At 64.7% G+C, this 17,862-nt stretch overlaps 2 protein-coding genes across 3 annotated transcripts in view; one reads left to right on the top strand and one right to left on the bottom strand.

The window, feature by feature from the left end:
* The window catches only part of KCNH2 (potassium voltage-gated channel subfamily H member 2), a 176,625-nt gene extending 174,196 nt beyond the window's left edge, over positions 1-2,429 (top strand). The window contains exons 14-15 of the mRNA XM_045004310.1: positions 889-1,039; positions 1,710-2,429. Coding sequence (XP_044860245.1) covers positions 889-1,039; positions 1,710-1,910 — 352 coding nt within the window. The 3' untranslated portion in view covers positions 1,911-2,429. The remainder of the gene's footprint in view (positions 1-888; positions 1,040-1,709) is intronic.
* Positions 2,430-4,367: 1,938 nt separating this feature from the next.
* On the bottom strand, positions 4,368-15,767 carry AOC1 (amine oxidase copper containing 1). Of its 2 annotated transcripts, none has more exons than XM_045004291.1 (5): positions 15,699-15,767; positions 6,854-8,405; positions 6,067-6,355; positions 5,387-5,519; positions 4,368-4,816 (listed from the first exon to the last, which is right to left on the bottom strand). In XM_045004291.1, the coding sequence occupies exons 1-5, from the start codon at positions 15,750-15,752 to the stop codon at positions 4,541-4,543; spliced, it is 2,304 nt and encodes a 767-aa protein (XP_044860226.1). In that variant the 5' UTR covers positions 15,753-15,767; the 3' UTR covers positions 4,368-4,540. The 2 variants fall into 2 exon arrangements, with proteins under 2 accessions (XP_044860226.1, XP_044860227.1); XM_045004292.1 differs by lacking the exon at positions 15,699-15,767 and adding an exon at positions 9,194-9,633.
* Between the last annotated feature and the right edge of the window lie 2,095 nt (positions 15,768-17,862).

Raw genomic sequence — 17,862 nt, 5'->3', positions numbered from 1 at the left:
TGGGGGGGGTTGGGGACATGGCAGGGAAAGGCCCTGGGGGGGCAGGTGGGGGGGGGTTGGGGGCGTGGCTGGGAAAGGCCCCGGGGGGGCAGGTGTGGGGGGGGGGGGGGGACATGGCTGGGAAAGGCCTCGGGGGGCAGGTGGGGGGGGTTGGGGACATGGCAGGGAAAGGCCCGGGGGGGCAGGTGGGGGGGGGTTGGGGACATGGCTGGGAAAGGCCGGGGGGGGCTGGTGTGGGGGGGAACATGGCTGGGAAAGGCCCCGGGGGGCAGGTGTGGGGGGGGTTGGGGACATGGCTGGGAAAGGCCCTGGGGGGGCAGGTGGGGGGGGGGGTTGGGGGCACGGCAGGGAAAGGCCCCGGGGGGGCAGGTGTGGGGGGGTTGGGGGCATGGCAGGGAAAGGCCCTGGGGGGGCAGGTGGGGGGGGTTGGGGACAGGGCAGGGAAAGGCCCGGGGGGGCAGGTGGGGGGGGGGGTTGGGGACATGGCAGGGAAAGGCCCCGGGGGGGCAGGTGGGGGGGGTTGGGGGCATGGCTGGGAAAGGCCCTGGGGGGGCAGGGGGGGGGGTTGGGGACATGGCAGGGAAAGGCCCCGGGGGGCAGGTGGGGGGGGGGTTGGGGACAGGGCAGGGAAAGGCCCCGGGGGGGCAGGTGGGGGGGGTGGGGACATGGCAGGGAAAGGCCCCGGGGGGGCCCCCAGAGGCCCCCCAGTTCTAGCCCTCAGGCCTGGCCCGGTGCCGGTGGGGTCCGGTGGCTCGTGCCGGCCGAGGCGTTGCCGAGTGGGGGCAGGGTGGTGCCCGGGGACGTCTCTGGTCTGTGGCAGGGCCCCTGGGCTGGTTGGGGGGGGCGCCCAGCCCCCACCCTCCGGCTCAGCCCCCCCTCTCCCGGCAGGCTGGAGACCCGCATGGCCGCCGACGTGGGCGCCATCATGCAGCTGCTGCAGCGGCAGGTCGGGCTGGTGCCGCCGGCCTATAGCACCGTGTCGTCGCCGCTCCCCGGGCCGCCCGTCCTGCCCATCCCCCCCCTCCAGCCCTGCCCCCAGGTGAGCCCCCCCCGTGCACACCCCCTGCGGCCAACCGCCGACGGACACCGGCCAGGGCTCTGCCCCCTGGGACGTGGGGCAAGAACCCAACCGAGATCCCATGGGCACACTGGGCCCTCCTTCGCCGGCGCTCCTCACTCCCGACCCGCAGCCCCTGCTCTGCCGGTGCCCCTCACTCCCGACCCGCAGCCCCTGCCGGCCCAGCCCAGCGCACCCCGCCCCAGCTCTGCCGGTGCCCCTCACTCCCGACCCGCAGCCCCTCCTCTGCCGGTGCCCCTCACTCCCGACCCGCAGCCCCTGCCGGCCCAGCCCAGCGCTCCCCTCCCCCAGCTCTGCCGGTGCCCCTCACTCCCGACGCACAACCCCTGCTCTGCCGGCGCTCCTCACTCCCGACCCGCAGCCCCTGCTCTGCCGGCGCTGCTCACTCCCGACCCGCAACCCCTGCTCTGCCGGCGCTCCTCACTCCCGACCCGCAGCCCCTACTCTGCCGGTGCCCCTCACTCCCGACCCGCAGCCCCTGCTCTGCCGGCGCTCCTCACTCCCGACCCGCAACCCCTGCTGGCCCAGCCCTGCCCCTCTGCGGTGCCCGCGGCTCGGTGAGTTCTGGGCTGCGCTCGGTCGTGGTGTTTTCTGCCCGGTTCCCTGGCTGACAGCATCTCACCCCCGGCAGGTTCCCAGTTACCCGGCGCCGTTCCCGTCCCCGCAGCTGCCCAGCCCAGTGCTGCCCTGCGAGCCGCCCCCCCCCGCGGAGGTGGTGCTGCTGGTGGAGCCGTCGCCCACGCCCCCCCGGCGCCGCTCCCTCCCCGGACAGCTGGCCCAGACGCCGGACTCAGAGACCCTACAGAGACACTGCTCCGACCCAGGCAGTTAATCGGCAGGACGGGGACGGGGACGGGGCGCGGAGCCCTGCGCAGGGGGACCAGGGCCTCAGGGCCGCCGCCCCCTCCCCGCCCCCAGGGACAACAGTGCCGCCGGGCTGAGGGCCTGGCCACACGCTAGCCAGGCGGGACCCACGGCCGAGCCCACGCTGCCAGGACGTTAGCCGGCCTAACGGATCCGGGACGGGACCCGCGCGCCCTGCGCTGCCCAGAGACTGGTACGAAGAAACAGGCTGGCCGGGGATGGACCCACAGCCCGGGCCCCGGGAATTACCACGGGGCGGGGCCGACAGCGCAGCCCCCGCGGCCAGGGCTGGCCCCCGTGGGTGCCAGGCGGGCGGGGCCAAAAGGGGTGAGCACGCTGGGGGCCCAGGTCTCACCTGCCTGGCTGCCCCGTGGGTGCCCTGATATGAGCACGCGTGTGCGCCGCTGGCGGGGGGGGGGGGGAATGTGTGGGTGGGTGCGTGCCTGTGTTCTGTGTGTGTGTGTGTGTGCGTGTGTGCGCGTGGCTGTGTTCTGTGTGTGTGTGTGTGTGGCTCTGTTCTGTGTGTGTGGCTGTGCACGGCTGTGTTCTCTGTGTGTGCCCGGCTGTGTTCTGTGTGTGTGTGTGTGCACGGCTGTGTTCTCTGTTTGTGTCTGTGTGTGTGCAGCTGTGTGTGCCCGGCTGTGTTCTGTCTGTGTGTGTGTGCGCGGCTGTGTTCTGTGTGTGTGGCTGTGTGTGCCCAGCTCTGTTCTTTGTGTGTGGCTGTGCACCTCTGTGTTCTCTGTGTGTGGCTGTGTGTGTGTGTGGCTGTGCACAGTTGTGTTCTCTGTGTGTGTCTGTGTGTGCGCGGCTGTGTTCTGTGTGTGTGTGTGTGTGTGTGTGTGTGTGTGTGCGTGGCTGTGTTCTGCGTGTGTGGCTGTCTGTGCCAAGCTCTGTTCTGTGTGTGTGGCTGTGCACGGCTGTGTTCTCTGTGTGTGCGTGCGCAGCTGTGTCCTGTGTGTGTGTGTGTGTGCACGCGGCTCTGTTCCCTGGGGGGGCTGTTGTGTGTCCCTGTTCCCTGGGGGGGGCGCTGTGTTGTGTGTGTGTGTGTGTGTGTGTCTATAGCTAGATGTCCCTCTACTGTTTGGGGCGGGGGAGGCTTTTCCCTGTCGCTGGGGAGGGGGGCAGCTGGGTCCCTGTGTGTGTGTCTGGGGGGCCCCGTTCCCTGGGGGGGTGCAGCGCACACGGCTGGCCCTGCTGTGGGGGGAGGGACTGGCAGGGCCGTGGGCTGCTCCCCGTCCCTGTTGGCAAGGTGGCCCCTGCCCACGTACCCGTCTCCTGCCAGTGCCCCCCCCGCACCCCCTCTGGGCTGCTGCTCCCCAGCTGTGGCAGCTACCGCCCCTCCCCCGGCCTGCCCCGAACCCGCCGGGGGGCAGCTGGGCGTCTGCTCTGTCCCGGGGGGGGGGGAGGGGGAGAAGCCCAGCCCAGGGCCGACCCGCCGGGGGGCAGCTCCATGTGGCGAGTGCGTCCTCCTGCCGTGTCCTGTAGCGGGCGCTGCCCAGTCCCTGCCCCCCCCCACGGCCCCGCATGGCGCCTTCACGCGACCGCCCCCCCCAGCAGCGCTCCAATAAACCAGCCAACGACGCCTCCCTCTGCCTCTGCCTCTGCCTGGGGGGCACCATGGACACGCGCCGGCCTGGGGGGGGCACCCTGGGACGCGGCTTGGGGGGGGGTCCAGCCCTGGGATGCGGTTCTGCTGGGGGGGGCGGGGGGGTCCAGCCCTGGAACATGGCTCGGGGGGGGGGGGGTCCTTGTCAGGAAATGATGCCCAGGGCTCCTGCAGCCCGGCACCCCCTGGTGAGTCCCCCCATTCCCCCCCACTGTCTGCACCTGCTGACTCCCCATTGAGTCCTGCCCCCAGCAGCACAGGGCCCCTCAGTGTGGGGGGCCCCAGCGCCGCCCCTGCCCTGCTCCGTGGGGGGCGCGGGGCCTGCGGGGGGAACCCAGCGCGGCAGCAGCTGGTTGTGCCCGGGCTGCCACACCGGCCCGAGAGCCCCCCTCAGCCCCCCCCACCCGCAGACACACAGCCCCCCCTCAGCCCCCCCATTACCTGCAGACACGGTGCCCCCCCGCTCCCCATACGGACACCCCCCCCCCACGCCCGCAGACACACAGCCTCCCCTCAGCCCCCCATTACCTGCAGACACAGCCCCCCCTCAGCCCCCGCAATGCCTGCAGACTCGGTGCCCCCCAGCTCCCCATACGGACACCCCCCCCACACGCCCGCAGACACACAGCCCCCCCTCAGCCCCCCCATTACCTGCAGACACGGTGCCCCCCAGCTCCCCATACAGACACACCCAGCGCCCGGCTCACAGAGCCACCACCCGCTGACACCCCCCCCACACCCGCAGCACGGCCCCCCCCAGAATTCCCCACACGCCGCCCGGGGGCCTGCAGCCCCGACAGCCCCCCTGACACCGCTGGCTGGGAAAGACACGTGTATTGACCGACTACAGTCCCGTTGGCGGGGGGCCAACCCCGTCAGGCTGCGCCCCCCAGGCCCAGCTCTCTGGGGGCGACCCCCGGGGGCTAGCCGCTGCCGAGCTGCCCTGGCCCCAGCCAGCCGGAGCAGAGCCCGGGGCCCCGGCAGGGCCCGGCTCACTCCTGCCCGTAGGTGCCGTTGTAGGTGAAGGGCTCGGCGGCGACGCCGGGCCCCGGGCGGGCGGGCGTCCAGCGCTGGACGGCCGCGGGGGCGGAGGCCGGGTCCCGGGGCCGCACGATGACGGGGCCGCGCGACGCCACCGACGGGTCCTCGTCGAAGAAGTTGAAGGGCCGCAGGAAGAAGCCGACGGCGTTGCCGGGTGTGGCCGTGTTGGGAACGTCCTCGGCGTGCGGGATGTGCAGGAAACCCACCGTCACCCAGGCCACCAGGTCCTGCCACGGACGAGGCCACGGTCACCGGGGCCCCCCCACAGCCGGGAGACCCCCTGGGCCCCAGCACTGTCCCCCCACAGCCATCACCCCTGCATACACGGGGGTCCAGCCCTGCCTCCCCCGCCCCCAGCAGGGAGCAGACCCCTGGGGCCCCCCCGCAGCCATCCCCTGGCTGGGGCCGGCTCTGTGCCCCCCACGGCTCAACTGCGGCCCGGCCCAGGCCCTGCCCCACACCAGCTCCGCCCCAGCCTAGGCCCTGCCCCACACCAGCTCTGCCCCTACCCAGCTCCGCCCCCACCCAGGCCCCGCCCCAGCCTAGGCCCTGCCCCACACCAACCCAGGCCCCGCCCCTACCCAGCTCCGCCCCAGCCTAGGCCCCGCCCCTACCCAGCTCTGCCCCAGCCTAGGCCCAGGCCCCGCCCCTACCCAGCTCTGCCCCAGCCCAGGCCCCGCCCCACACCAGCTCCACCCCCACGCAGGCCCCGCCCCACACCAGCCCAGGCCCCGCCCCTACCCAGCTCCCCCACAGCCTAGGCCCCGCCCCACACCAGCCCAGGCCCCGCCCCACACCTGGTTCTCGATGTTCTCGTCGTTGCGGATGAAGCTCTCGAAGTCGACGGCCGGCTGCCAGGGGTCGTGCTGGGCGTAGGGGCTGCTGCTGGTCGCCTCCTTCTCGTGGTGCCGCGTCACTGCCAGGTGGTACCTGCCGGCGAGGAGCCCCCAGCTGAGCCCCAGCCCCCCCGTGGGGCGTGGCCCGGTGGGCTCGAGGGAGAAACCCCCCCTGGGCAGGGCCCCCCCCCGGGCCTCCCTCCCCCCGGGGATCCCCCAGCTGAGCCCCACCCCCCGTGGGGCATGGCCCAGTGGGCTCGAGGGAGAAACCCCCCCTGGGCAGGGCCCCCCTGGGCATCCCCCCCCCAGCTCCGTCACCGGGCAGCGGCCCTGAGCCCGCCCCGGCCAGCCCGAGGTGCCCCCGGCTGCGGATCAGCACCAGCCCCAGGGACCCCAGGACGGCCCCTGCCGGGCCCGGTTGTCCCAGCCCCAGGTGCCACTCGGCCTGGGGCGCCGGCTGCTCCCTCGTGTGGGGTGGGGCCCCGCTGGCTGCTGGGTCCCGGCTTTACTATGGGCGACCAGCCAGCAAGTGTGAGAAATCGGGCCGGGTGGGGGGGGGGGTAATAGGAGCCTTTCTAAGACAAGCCCCCAGACTCGGGCCTGTCCCTGTAACCCCGGCACCTCCGGCACCGCAGCCTCACCGGCCCCAGGCGACGCCCCGCTCCTCCCGCCAGCCGCGCGGCAGCACCCGGCCGGCCTGCGAGCTGTACTGGATGCGGTAGCTGCGCGGGTGCCCCCAGCGGTTGCGCTGGGTCGGGCTGGAGAACAGCAGGTACCGGGGCAGGGCCCTGCCGAAGGGGAAGGCGGCCTGGCGCTCGCTCCGGCGGGGCCGCCGGTGCAGCCGGGGCTGCACGACCCGCTCGCCCGCGCTCCAGGGGTTGGAGATGTTCTCGAAGCGCACGTCCACCGTCTCGAAGCTGTTCCGGGTGCCTGCGGGGGGGACAGGCCGTGAGGGGGGGGCCCGGCCCTGCCCCCACCCCTGCCCCAGGGACCGACGCTCTGAGGGGCTGGGGCTGACGCTCCCCTGGGCCCAATCGGTGTCATGGGAACAGGACTCCTGGGTCCCTCCAACCTCAGCTTGGTGGGGTGGGGGGACCATCTAGGAGCAGCCCCTGGCCAGGGAGGGAGCCCAGTAGCCACCAGGGAGCAGAGCAAGAGCCGGGCTGGGCTGGGGAAGGATGGGGGGTTCCCTGGGGCAGAACCAGCCAGCGGAGGGAGGGGGGTTCCCTGGGAAGGACCCGGCCAGCGGGGGGAGGGGGGAGCCACCCTGGGGAAGGATGGGGGGGTTCCCTGGAGAAGGCCCGGCCAGCGGGGAGAGGGGGGTTCCCTGGGAAGGACCCGGCTGGCAGGGGGCAGGGGGGGCCGCCCTGGGAAGGATGGGGGGTTCCCTGGGGAAGGCCCGGCCAGCGCAGGGCGGGGGGGACCCACCGGCGATGTCCAGGTCCACCTTGTAGTGCAGCAGGTGCGTGTGCAGGTTGCCCAGCAGGTGGCGGTGCAGGCGGGAGCCGTAGCGCAGGCCCTGCGGCGTGTAGAAGGTGGCGTGCACGTAGCCGGTGGCGTGCACCTTGGCCTCCAGCACGCCGTTGGGGTAGAGCAGCACGTCCCAGATGTAGTCGTAGTTGTAGACGGTGGCCGTGGTGCGCAGCACCAGCGCCTGCCCCTCCAGCCCCGCGTAGAAGCGGTAGCCGCCCCGGAAGTCGCTGTCGAAGTGGCGCCGCAGGGGCACCCCCGTGGGCAGCTCGAAGAGGCAGAGGGCGCGGGGGAAGCGCTCCGGCCCCGCCGCGTCGTACAGGTGATGCGCGTCCAGGAAGGTGGCCACCTCGGGGCAGTCGATGCCGGGCGCCAGCTCGTGCGCCAGGGCGCCCATGCCCCAGGCGCTGTCGAGGTACTTGGTCTGCATGGCGGCGGGCGAGCTGCCCCCGTAGAAGGCCGCAGCCTCCTGCACGCTCAGCTCGTGGGCCAGCCGCTCGCCGTTGAAGCGCAGGTCGAAGAGCTGCAGGCCGGCGGAGGAGCGCAGCCGCAGGGCCAGGCGCCAGCCCCCATACTCCAGCAGGTTGCCCTGCAGCCGGTAGCGCTTGCCCTGCGGCTCGCACACCTTGGCCCCGTGCACGGCCGTGGGGGTGCCGGTGCTGAAGTGGCCGCGGGGCTCGTAGGTGGAGAAGAGCCGCTCGGGCGAGGGCGGGCGGGGCAGGGCCAGCTCCCCGTGCTCGTAGCGCCAGGCCAGCTCGTGGGCGCTGGCGAAGTACTGCCCGTTGTACCAGAGCTGCTGCAGGGCCCAGCGCCGGGGGTCGCGGGAGCGGTGGTCCAGCAGCAGCTCCAGCCCCACGGGGTGCAGGAAGTGCCCCTCCACCGAGCGCTGCAGGATGAGCCAGGAGCGGCGCTCGCCGGGGCCCAGCCCGCGCGGCGCCACGTCCGAGAAGGTCAGGCAGCGCTGGCTGCAGTTGTGGTACCAGAAGCCGGTGGTGTCGCGCAGCAGCCGGTACAGCGGCTCCGTCAGCTCCAGCAGCCTGCGGTGCATCAGCTCGTACTCCAGCAGGGTGACGGGCCGCGCGGCGAAGGGGATGGGCCGCCTGCCCGGGTAGCTCACCGCCCGGTAGTAGCTGGGCCGCGGCAGGGGCCCCACCACGAACTCGGTGACGTTGGGCTGGGCCTGCTCCCCGAAGACGACGATGGCGCGGGCCAGGCGTGGCGGGCGGGGGCGGCCCCCACTCAGGAACTGCAGGGCCTGGCTCTTCCGCGGCACCTGCAGCTCCACCAGGAAGAGGCTGTTGGTGGCCAGCGAGTCCCCGCGGTCGGCCGCCAGGCCCAGCTCCGGCCGGCTCAGCAGGAAGCTCCGCACGGCCCGCAGCTCCGCCGGGCTCAGGTCGGCAAAGATCGATGCCCCCAGCTGGGGCGTGGGGATGGGGCTGGCGCTGGCCAGGACGCCGAGCGCCACCACCACCCACCGGAGGGTCTCCAGCCACATCCTGCCGCTGGGCACCTGGGCACCACGAGGGGCCGGTCAGAGGGGGCAGGAGCCAGGCCCGGCCTGGTCCCACCGCCCCTGCCCAGCCCCAGCAGCGCCACACGGGTCGCACTGGGCTTTGCACGCCCAGCTGGGGGCTCTGCCCTGCTCAGCAGCCCTGGGCTCAGCCCCCCCCAGGGGCCGGGTCGTTGGCTCTGCAGGGGAAATTGCTGGGGGCTGGCAGCACCACAGGGCCAGCTGTGGGGCAGACAGCCTGGGCAACCCACACTGCCCCCCATGGCAGGAGCCCAGCCCTCCCCACAGGGCCCCGGGCAGCCCCAGCTGCTCACCCTCCCGGGCATGTGCCAGGGCCCCTTCCCCCGCTGCCTCCAGCCCTGTCTGCTCTGCTCACGCCGCAGCCTCTGCGGGGCACAGGGGAAGCCGGGCCTGGGCTGCCGGCTGGGTTCCATGGGAACAGCACGGTTCCTGGGGGCTGCACGGGGACCGAGGGGGCAGGACGGTCGAGTTATCATGTAGAATCACAGAGTCGCAGGACTGGACATCGAGGGGACACCTGGCCCAGCCTCCTGCACTCACGCCAGGGCTAAGGATTATCCAGACCGTCCCCAACAGGGGTTTGTCCAACCTGCTCTTAAAAACCTCCAGCAACGGAGACTCCACAACCTCCCTGGGCAATTTATTCCAGTGCCTAACCACCCCGACAGGTAGGAGGTTTTTCCTAATGTCCAACCTAAACCGCCCTTGCTGCAGTTTAAGCCCATTGCTTCTTGTCCTGTCCTCAGAGGTTCAGGAGAACAATTTACCTCCCTTTCCGCAGGGCTCCTTCCTAGGCAGTCACTGCCCATTGTGCGTGTGCAACCGATTGTTCCTGCCTAAGGGGAGCACTTTGCATTTGTCCTTATTGAATTTCATCCTAGTTACCCCAGACCATTTCTCCAGGTTGTCCAGAGCCGTTTGAATTTTAAGCCTGTCCTGCAAAGCACGGGCACGTCCCCCTGCCTGAGTGCCAGGCACGGGACTGATTGACCTATGGAGGGTCCCTTTCAGTGCCACACATCTGCAATTCTGTGCACCCTGCCAGGCCCTGCCCAGATACTTGCTGTCAGGATTATCCACATAGTGCGGCCTGGGCTCACTGGCAGTAAAAGATCTTGGAGTCATCGTGGACAGTTCTCTGAAGATGTCCATGCAGTGTGCAGAGGCGGTCAAAAAAGCAAACGGGATGTTGGGAATCATTAAAAAGGGGATAGAGAATAAGACTGAGAATATATTATTGCCCTTATATAAATCCATGGTACGCCCACATCTCGAATACTGTGTACAGATGTGGTCTCCTCACCTCAAAAAAGATATTCTAGCACTAGAAAAGGTTCAGAAAAGGGCAACTAAAATGATTAGGGGTTTGGAGAGGGTCCCATACGAGGAAAGATTAAAGAGGCTAGGACTCTTCAGCTTGGAAAAGAGGAGACTAAGGGGGGACATGATAGAGGTCTATAAAATCATGAGTGATGTTGAGAAAGTGGATAAGGAAAAGTTATTTACTTATTCCCATAATACAAGAACTAGGGGGTCACCAAATGAAATTAATAGGCAGCAGGTTTAAAACAAATAAAAGGAAGTTCTTCTTCACGCAGCGCACAGTCAACTTGTGGAACTCCTTACCTGAGGAGGTTGTGAAGGCTAGGACTATAACAATGTTTAAAAGGGGACTGGATAAATTCATGGTGGCTAAGTCCATAAATGGCTATTAGCCAGGATGGGTAAGAATGGTGTCCCTAGCCTCTGTTCGTCAGAGGATGGAGATGGATGGCAGGAGAGAGATCACTGATCACTGCCTGTTAGGTTCACTCCCTCAGGGGCACCTGGCATTGGCCACTGTCGGTAGACAGGATACTGGGCTAGATGGACCTTTGGTCTGACCCGGTACGGCCGTTCTTATGTTCTTATGTACAGCCGGCAACCAAGAGGAGCCCAGGGCTGGGCTAGCAGGGGCTGTGGGTCGGGAGTGAGGGGCACTGGCAGAGCTGGTGGAGGGCTGTGACGAAGTGGGACTGTTCGCACTGGGGGCTGGGTACAGATCCTAAGTATCTAGCAGCAAAAGGCCATGCAGCAAAGGCCTGACACTCTGTCTCCTAGCAACTGATGGCCCGGCCCCTCCCTGCAAAGGTGCTGGCTTAAAGGTGTTGGAGACAAAGGGGTCAGGTGACCTCCTAGCCTGGAAAAGAAGCTGAGCAGAGAGGAGGGGCCGGCGGGGGGCTGGGCAGACTGGAGTTGGCTGAAGAACAGAGGGGAGCAGGGAGACCGGGCTCTGATCCCCGGGGGGCTGTGGGGCTCCTGGGGCCCCAAGATGGACCTAACCGGGGGAGTCTGGTTATCTGTGCCTGCAAGACCTGTCCTGGACTGTGTTCCTGTCGTCTAAATAAACCTTCTGCTTTACTGGCTGGCTGAGAGTCCTGGTGAATCGGCAGGGAGCCCGGGGGTGCAGGGCCTGGCTCCCCCACACTCCGTGACAAGGGCACAGAGCTGGGCTAGCAGGGGCTGCGGGTCGGGAGTGAGGGGCACCGGCAGAGCTGGTGGGGGGGCTGTGACATTATGAGCGTGATCTAATAGCTCATTGGAAGGTGACAGGGCCAGGAGTTAATTACCTCACAGACTGACCTGACCCATGGGTGAACCTTAAGGACTGGTTAGGAAAATATGTAAATGAGCAGAGCTTTGGAACGCAGCCGGCATTGGTAGAGGTAGAAGGGGAGATGTTTGCTCAGGGCTTGGGATATAAGCAAACAAGTGTCTGTCAGGGGTATTGACTTGCCTATGGGGGGAGCTACCTGGGTCTCCAAGCAGTTGTCTGTGATCAGCCCTGTGTGCTGGGACCAGGGGAGTGAGCTCCCAAGCTGGGTGTCTGGGGAAGGAGAATGTGTCTCCGGCTCTTTGTCTGTGGAGCAGACAGAAGGGGCCTTTCAGCCTGGGAGGGTTGAGAATAGTGCACTTGTCTCAGAGTTGGTTCTGGATTCCCCAGGAGGGGAATGGTCCTAAGTTTGTGTCTGCTGGGGAGAATGGCCCTGTGACTAGGGTGCATCCAGTTAATGTCACGATGAAATCCCAGAGACCAGACAGTTCTGGTGCTTGTAGTTTGCCTGTTGCTGGGAAAGGGTGACCGTGTAGCAACTCTGTCTGATCAGGGTGATATCCCAGCCCGGGCACAAGGAGAGCAGGAAGGTGATTTGATTGTGTTACCTACTGACAGTTTGGAAACTTGTAGCAAGAAGGAGAAGGCCTCTAACCTTTTAACTATGAAGTCTATAAGTTTGCCTGGAAGGGGATTGTGTAGGAATCTGCCTGATGGGCCAGAGGTGATTCTGAATGTAAGTGAGACCCAGAAAGAGTCTGTGGTTGCTCAGGGAAGTGTTCCTGTAGAGCAAGCCCTAGGTGAAGTAGGGAAGGGCAGAATTTCTGAGAGGGGTGAATTGCTGCTTAGAAAAGCTCCTAGGGAAAGGAATCCTCATGGTAGCCTGTGCAAGCAGTTTACTGCAACTGAAGGGTGTGAAAGTGATTTAATCAAGGAAGTTTCAGTTCCTAACAGCCAGAAATGTTCTGTTGTGAATGGATCCACTGACTTTCCTTTTGAGAGATCCAGTGTGGGCAGCTTTGAAAAGGTCTCAGGTGGAGTAGAAGCTGTTAAGGAAGTTGAGCAGCCCTATAACCACGTGGCTGTGTGTGGCCAGCTTGTTGGGGAGACAATGGTGTTGGGACAGGACTGTCTCCATGCTGATTCTGTGAGTGAGCAGTCTGTGCTTCGGGGTCTGAGGACAGATTTGGTTACTGGTGTTTCAGAGCAGAACAGTTTTATGGCCGAATGCTTGAGGATGCAGGGGACAGCAAGCAAACGCTCACCCTCAGCCCCTCTGGATTCGTGGGGTATCTCTGTAAGACAGAGTCCAGCCTTGGAATTGGTAGCAGCTAAGAAGTTAAAAGCTGGTGTTTGTGTTGATGCAAATTACCTGGCTGGCAGGGAGAAGAAAGACCTGCTAATAGCTGTTAGCACAGAGAGCCCACCCCATCAGCCAGTGACTTCTGTTGAGCAAGAGAAATCAGGGTTTGATCCTGCAGAACAAGGAGGAAAGAGAAAACTGAATTTTGCAAAGGGAAGCCACAGATTGAATCTAAAATGCCCAAACCCCAATGGTATTGAGCCAAAGGTGTGGCATGCCAAACATGATTGTAGATGGACACTTGCAATGGATTTTTTGTTATTGCTGATGGTAATTTTTGTAACTAATGTGTTGCTATTACCAAGAACTGTAAAAATGTACAATGGGCCTAATCTTTTGGAAAATCCCTTGAACATGTTGGGAGTAATGCATGAAGACACACTTTATGTTAAAAGGCCGTGTTATACTGATGTTTCACAGTTAGTGCCTGTAAACAGTCTTGGGATTTTTCACAGGAGAAAAGACATTCCAGACCTGATGTGCTGTATGAAAAGGGAAACTGAGGCACGCTACCAAATTGCTTTTATGGCTAAATGCCAAGATTCCTGTACTATGAACAATGTTAATATCTACATTAACTTGATGTTAATTGGGAGCGTGTATGGATAAAGTAGCTGTTTTCCTTAGCCCTTGGCAAGATCACGAGACATACAGCAACCATGCTGCAAAAGCAGATCCAATCCACTGTTGTTCTCACCAGGTTTTACCTTAAGTTTGTAGAGAGATTCAATCATGTTATTGAACATGAGTTTGGTAAAACTATTTCTGTTATACACTGGTACGGCTTCTAACCCAACTCTAGGTGTAGTGAGACAGAACCCAGAATGGGGAGCCCTTGGGATGCAGTCAGTGATGTTTGTGTCATCCCTTCCTGCAGCAATTTTGCATTGGGGGTGTGACGTTATGAGTCTGATCTAATATCTCATTGAAGGATGACAGGGCCAGAAAGAGTTAATTAACTCACAGACTGACCTGACCCATGGGTGAACCTTAGAGACTTGTTAGGCAGATCTGTAAATGACCAGAGCTTTGAGATGCAGCCGCATTGGTAGAGATAGGAGGGGAGGTGTTAGCTCAGGTCTTGGGATGTGAGCAAACAAGTCTTGTCTAGTATCGGAGGGGGAGCCGTGTTAGTCTAGCAACAAAGAATCCTGTGGCACCTTATAGACTAACAGACGTTTTGCAGCACGAGCTTTCGTGGGTGAATCCCCACTTCGTCGGATGCAAGTAGTGGAAATTTCCAGGGGCAGGTTTATATATGCAAGCAAGGAGCAAGCTAGAGATAACGAGGTTAGATCAATCAGGGAGGATGAGGCCCTGTTCTAGCAGTTGAGGTGTGAAAACCAAGGGAGGAGAAACTGGTTCTGTAGTTGGCAAGCCATTCACAGTCTTTGTTTAATCCTGAGCTGATGGTGTCAAATTTGCGGATGAACTGGAGCTCAGCGGTTTCTCTTTGAAGTCTGGTCCTGAAGTTTTTTTGCTGCAGGATGGCCACCTTAAGATCTGCTATTGTGTGGCCAGGGAGGTTGAAGTGTTCTCCTACAGGTTTTTGTATATTGCCATTCCTAATATCTAAAGTCTTGTCTATCACTACAGCTTTGATTCAAAGGTCAAACAAGGAAGATTAACATTTAGGAAGATACTTGAGGGAAATAGTATTATTGTCTGTGTGTCTTTTTGAAGGTTGTGGTAACCTGTATCTGAACTGTTTAATGCAGGGGTTGGCAACCTTTCAGCAGTGCTGTGCCGAGTCTTCATTTATTCATTCTGATTTAAGGTTTCGCGTGTCAGTCATACATTTTAACGTTTTCAGAAAGTCTCTTTCTATAAGTCTATAATATATAACTAAACTATGGTTGTATGTAAAGTAAATAAGGTTTTTAAAATGTTTAAGAACCTTCATTTAAAATTAAATTAAAATGCAGAGCCCCCCGGATTGGTGGCCAGGACCCAGGCAGTGTGAGTGCCACTGAAAATCAGCTCGTGTGCCCTCTTCGGCACCCACGCCATAGGTTGCCTACCCCTGGTTTAATGGATAAATTACCCTGGGCTAATTGCCAGGATGTTTGGGAGAAGGAGAGTGAAGCCGATTGTTTTCTCAGGCCGAAAGGCTGCTGGAAATGTATAAGAACCTGGGACACGATCCTGCTTCATCTCAGATCTGCTTTGGGTTTCAAGAGGGGGAAACCTTAAGCCACAAGGACTGAGATCCCCAGTCACTGACTGGAGTCACCCTGAACATGGACATTGGACTGTAACCTATGGACTGTTTCTAAAAGGACTTTTGGCAACTACAAGCTCCTCTCTGCTGTGTCTGAACCTCAAGAATTTAATTCAAGTCTGTCTGTAGATTGATCTTTTAACCAACACTCTCGCTCTTTTCTTTTTAAATAAATTTTAGCTTCGTTAATAAGAATTGGCTCTAAGTGTGTATTGTGGGTAAGATCTAAGTTATAATTGGACCCGGGTGTGTGGCTGATTCTTTGGGGTTGGAAGAACCTTTTCTTTTGTGTGGTGAGATCAGATTTTCAGGAATCATCATCATATCTGACAGGTGTGTCTGGATGGAGGCCTGAGGCTGGGCACTTTAAGGGAACTGCGGGGTTTGGACTCTGAGTAACCAGGGAGGTGCTACAGGAGCTGTTCTGTGCTGGTTGTAAATCTAAGTATTGGAATAACCACCAGCATTTGGGGTTTGTCTGCCCCGGTCCGTTTGCAGTTCACCCTGATTGAGTGACCTCAGCTGGCTCCCACGGGCAGCACCAGCACAGGGGCACAGAGCTGGGCTGGCAGGGGCTGCAGGTCGGGAGTGAGGGGCACCAGCAGAGCTGGTGGGGGGCACAGAGCTGGGCTAGCAGGGGCTGCAGGTCAGGAGTGAGGGGCACCAGCAGAGCTTGGGGCTGCACGGGGCAGCTGTGCCCAGTACCCTGCAGGGCTCCTGTGCCTCCCAAGCTGGCTCCCCACAGCCTCCAGACTGGCCCCTTTGGGGCTGCTGGCAGCACTAGCCACCCCCTGCCCCCACCCCTGCCCTGGCTCAGCTCTGAGACTCCCCATGTGGCCAGTGCCAGGGGCACTGGCAGGTAAATGCCCAGAGCTGCCTGGCCTGGGGGCACCTACAGGGGGACCCTCTGCCTGCCCCGTCTGGGCTCCAGCCCCCCAGCCAGTGCAGCTCCCCCATGTCCCTCCCATCAACCTCGATGCACCCCCAGCCCGTGGGCATCTTGTACCCTGTGCACCCCCATCTCCCCCCCTGTGTACCCCCCATGCACCTCCCCCATCCCCCCAGAACCCCCCCAGCCCAGCCAGTGTCACTCACCTGCAGCCTCTGCTCCGCTCTGGCTCTGGGGCTGCGGCACCGGCTCTGCCCCATGCCCCGCTCCACCCACCGCCCCCCCCGAAGCGGGTCCGAGAGATGCCATTGGCTGGTTTGGGGGGGGGAAGCGGCAGCACCTGGCCCAGGGCCTAAGCTGGGCGGGGGGTCCAGGCCCCCCCAAGGGGAGAGGAGGTGACGATGTGGAGGGGAGGGAAATACCCACCCTGGGCTTCTGAGAGCCCCGCAAGCCCGACGCCGCTGTCCCGGCCCGGCGCGCTGCGCCCTGCCCCGGCCCGGCCTGCCCCGCCCTCTCGCGCCCTGCCCCGGCCCAGCGCCCTGCGCCCTGCCCCAGCCTGCCCCGCCCTCTCGCGCCCTGCCCCGGCCTGGCGCCCTGCGCCCTGCCCCGGCCTGGCACACCCTCTCGCGCCCTGTCCCGGCCCGGCGTGCTGCGCCCTGCCCCGCCCTCTCGCGCCCTGCCCCGGCCCGGCGCGCTGCGCCCTGCCCCGCCCTCTCGCTCCCTGCCCCGGCCCGGCGCGCTGCGCCCTGCCCCGCCCTCTCGCGCCCTGCCCCGGCCTGCCACGCCCTGCGCCCTGCCCCGCCCTCTCGCACCCTGCACCGGCCTGGCGCCCTGCGCCCTGCGCCCTGCTCCGGCCTCTCGCGCCCTGCCCCGCCCTCTTGTGCCCTGCCGCGGCCCGGCGCGCTGCGCCCAGACATGCCACGTCTTTAACCCTTTGTTCAAGAGGCTCCAGCATCGGGCCCCACCCAGCGGCTGGCCAGGCTCCTGCTGTCCCCCGTGGCTCAGACCCCAGAGACCCGCCCCGCTCGGCCAGGCCCCTGCCCGCGCTGCTCTTGGGGTGGGGGGTCTCTGCTGGGTGTCCTGACCCCCAGAGCCTGCGCGGGGCCTTCACCGAGGGCGAGGTCGGCCCAGGCGCCGGCAAACACAGCAGAGCAAACAGCCGGGGGGCACCCGGCTGCCTGGGGGAGGGGCTGGGCTGAGCGCACCCGCTCTGTGCGTCACAGCCCCTCTGCCCCCCCGGCTCCGAGGGGTCTGCGCTGGCGAGTTCACGGGCGCCTGGTGCTGCCTCGGTCCGGGGCTGTCACACGGCCCCAGTGCCAGCCCAGCCCCCAGCCGCGCCCCCCCCCGGACGAGAGCCGCTGGCCCCGGGCCCCGCAGCCAGGGCCACGCCAGGTCTCCATTGCCCGCTGTGCGGTGGGGGCTCTGGGGGAAGGGCACCGGCCCCTGCCAGGGAGGGCAGCGGGCACCACAGACCGTGCCCAGCCCCCACGGCCAGGCCCCCTTCAGGCAGTGCCATGGGCGATGGGCCGGGACAGGCAGGGAGGGGGCCTGGGCGCCTGCAGGGGTCCCCCCCCCGCCCGCCCGGGTTAATGGGTAACCCGCTGGAGCCAGGCAGTGACGCGGGCCCTGGGCTGGGATCGGTGACTCCTGTCCCCCGGGAGGCTCTGGCCCCAGGGCCGTTGTCCTCACCCCATGGGGACAGTGATAAGCTGGTCCCTGCCAGCAACCCGCTGCCCCAGCTGCTCTGACCCCTCGATCAAACTCCAGGGCCACCCAGTGCCGCTGGGAACCGGCCCAGAGCCGCCAGGATGGCTGGCCAGAGGGGCCAATCCTGCTGGGGCCTGGGCTCACGCCAGCCCCGGCCCCCCCTCAGCGATAACAGCACCAAACGCCTTCCGCTGCTGTGGCCCCTGCCCCCCTCCAGAGCCTGGGGTCCTGCTCCCCCTCCCTGGGGATCCCGCGGGCAGTGCCCGGGGTCGCTGTGCTCCCTGGCCAGGGAGCCTGGCCTGGTGGCTCTGGACGTCGGGCGCCAGGTCTGACACATGCCAGGTGTTTGTTTGCTGGGTGGCCGCTGGGCGCTGGAGCTGCCTGGCCCCGGCCCCGGCCCCGGCCCCGGCCCCACGGAGCAGAGGGGTGTGTTCTGGTCGCCTGCCCCAGGCTTGCAAGCCAGCAGCGGGGGGAGCCCACACCCGGTGCCACCCGACGGGGCTGCAGGCAGCACCATTGTCCCCTGAGCCTGCCACCCAGCAGCTGCTCGGGGTGACCCTGAACCGTCTCCGGCCTGCGCCCCTGGCCAGGTAGGGCTGCGTGAGCCAGAGCAAGAGAGGGTGGTGGGGGCTCCCCAAATACCAGGGGCCCCAAGCCCCCTGA

This window comes from Mauremys mutica, chromosome 2 (assembly GCF_020497125.1).
Source record: "Mauremys mutica isolate MM-2020 ecotype Southern chromosome 2, ASM2049712v1, whole genome shotgun sequence".
NCBI lineage: Eukaryota > Metazoa > Chordata > Testudines > Geoemydidae > Mauremys > Mauremys mutica.
The sequence above is the reverse complement of the archived record's forward strand: the minus strand, read 5'-3'. Positions and strand labels throughout refer to the sequence as shown.

Coding starts and splice junctions, on each gene's coding strand:
- AOC1 (XM_045004291.1), bottom strand. CDS start 15,752: ATGGGGCAGAGCCGGTGCCGCAGCCCCAGAGCCAGAGCGGAGCAGAGG. Junction 5,520..6,066: donor CGGGGCGTCGCCTGGGGCCG/GTGAGGCTGCGG, acceptor CCTCGCCGGCAG/GTACCACCTGGCAGTGACGC. Junction 4,817..5,386: donor ACGAGAACATCGAGAACCAG/GTGTGGGGCGGG, acceptor CGTCCGTGGCAG/GACCTGGTGGCCTGGGTGAC.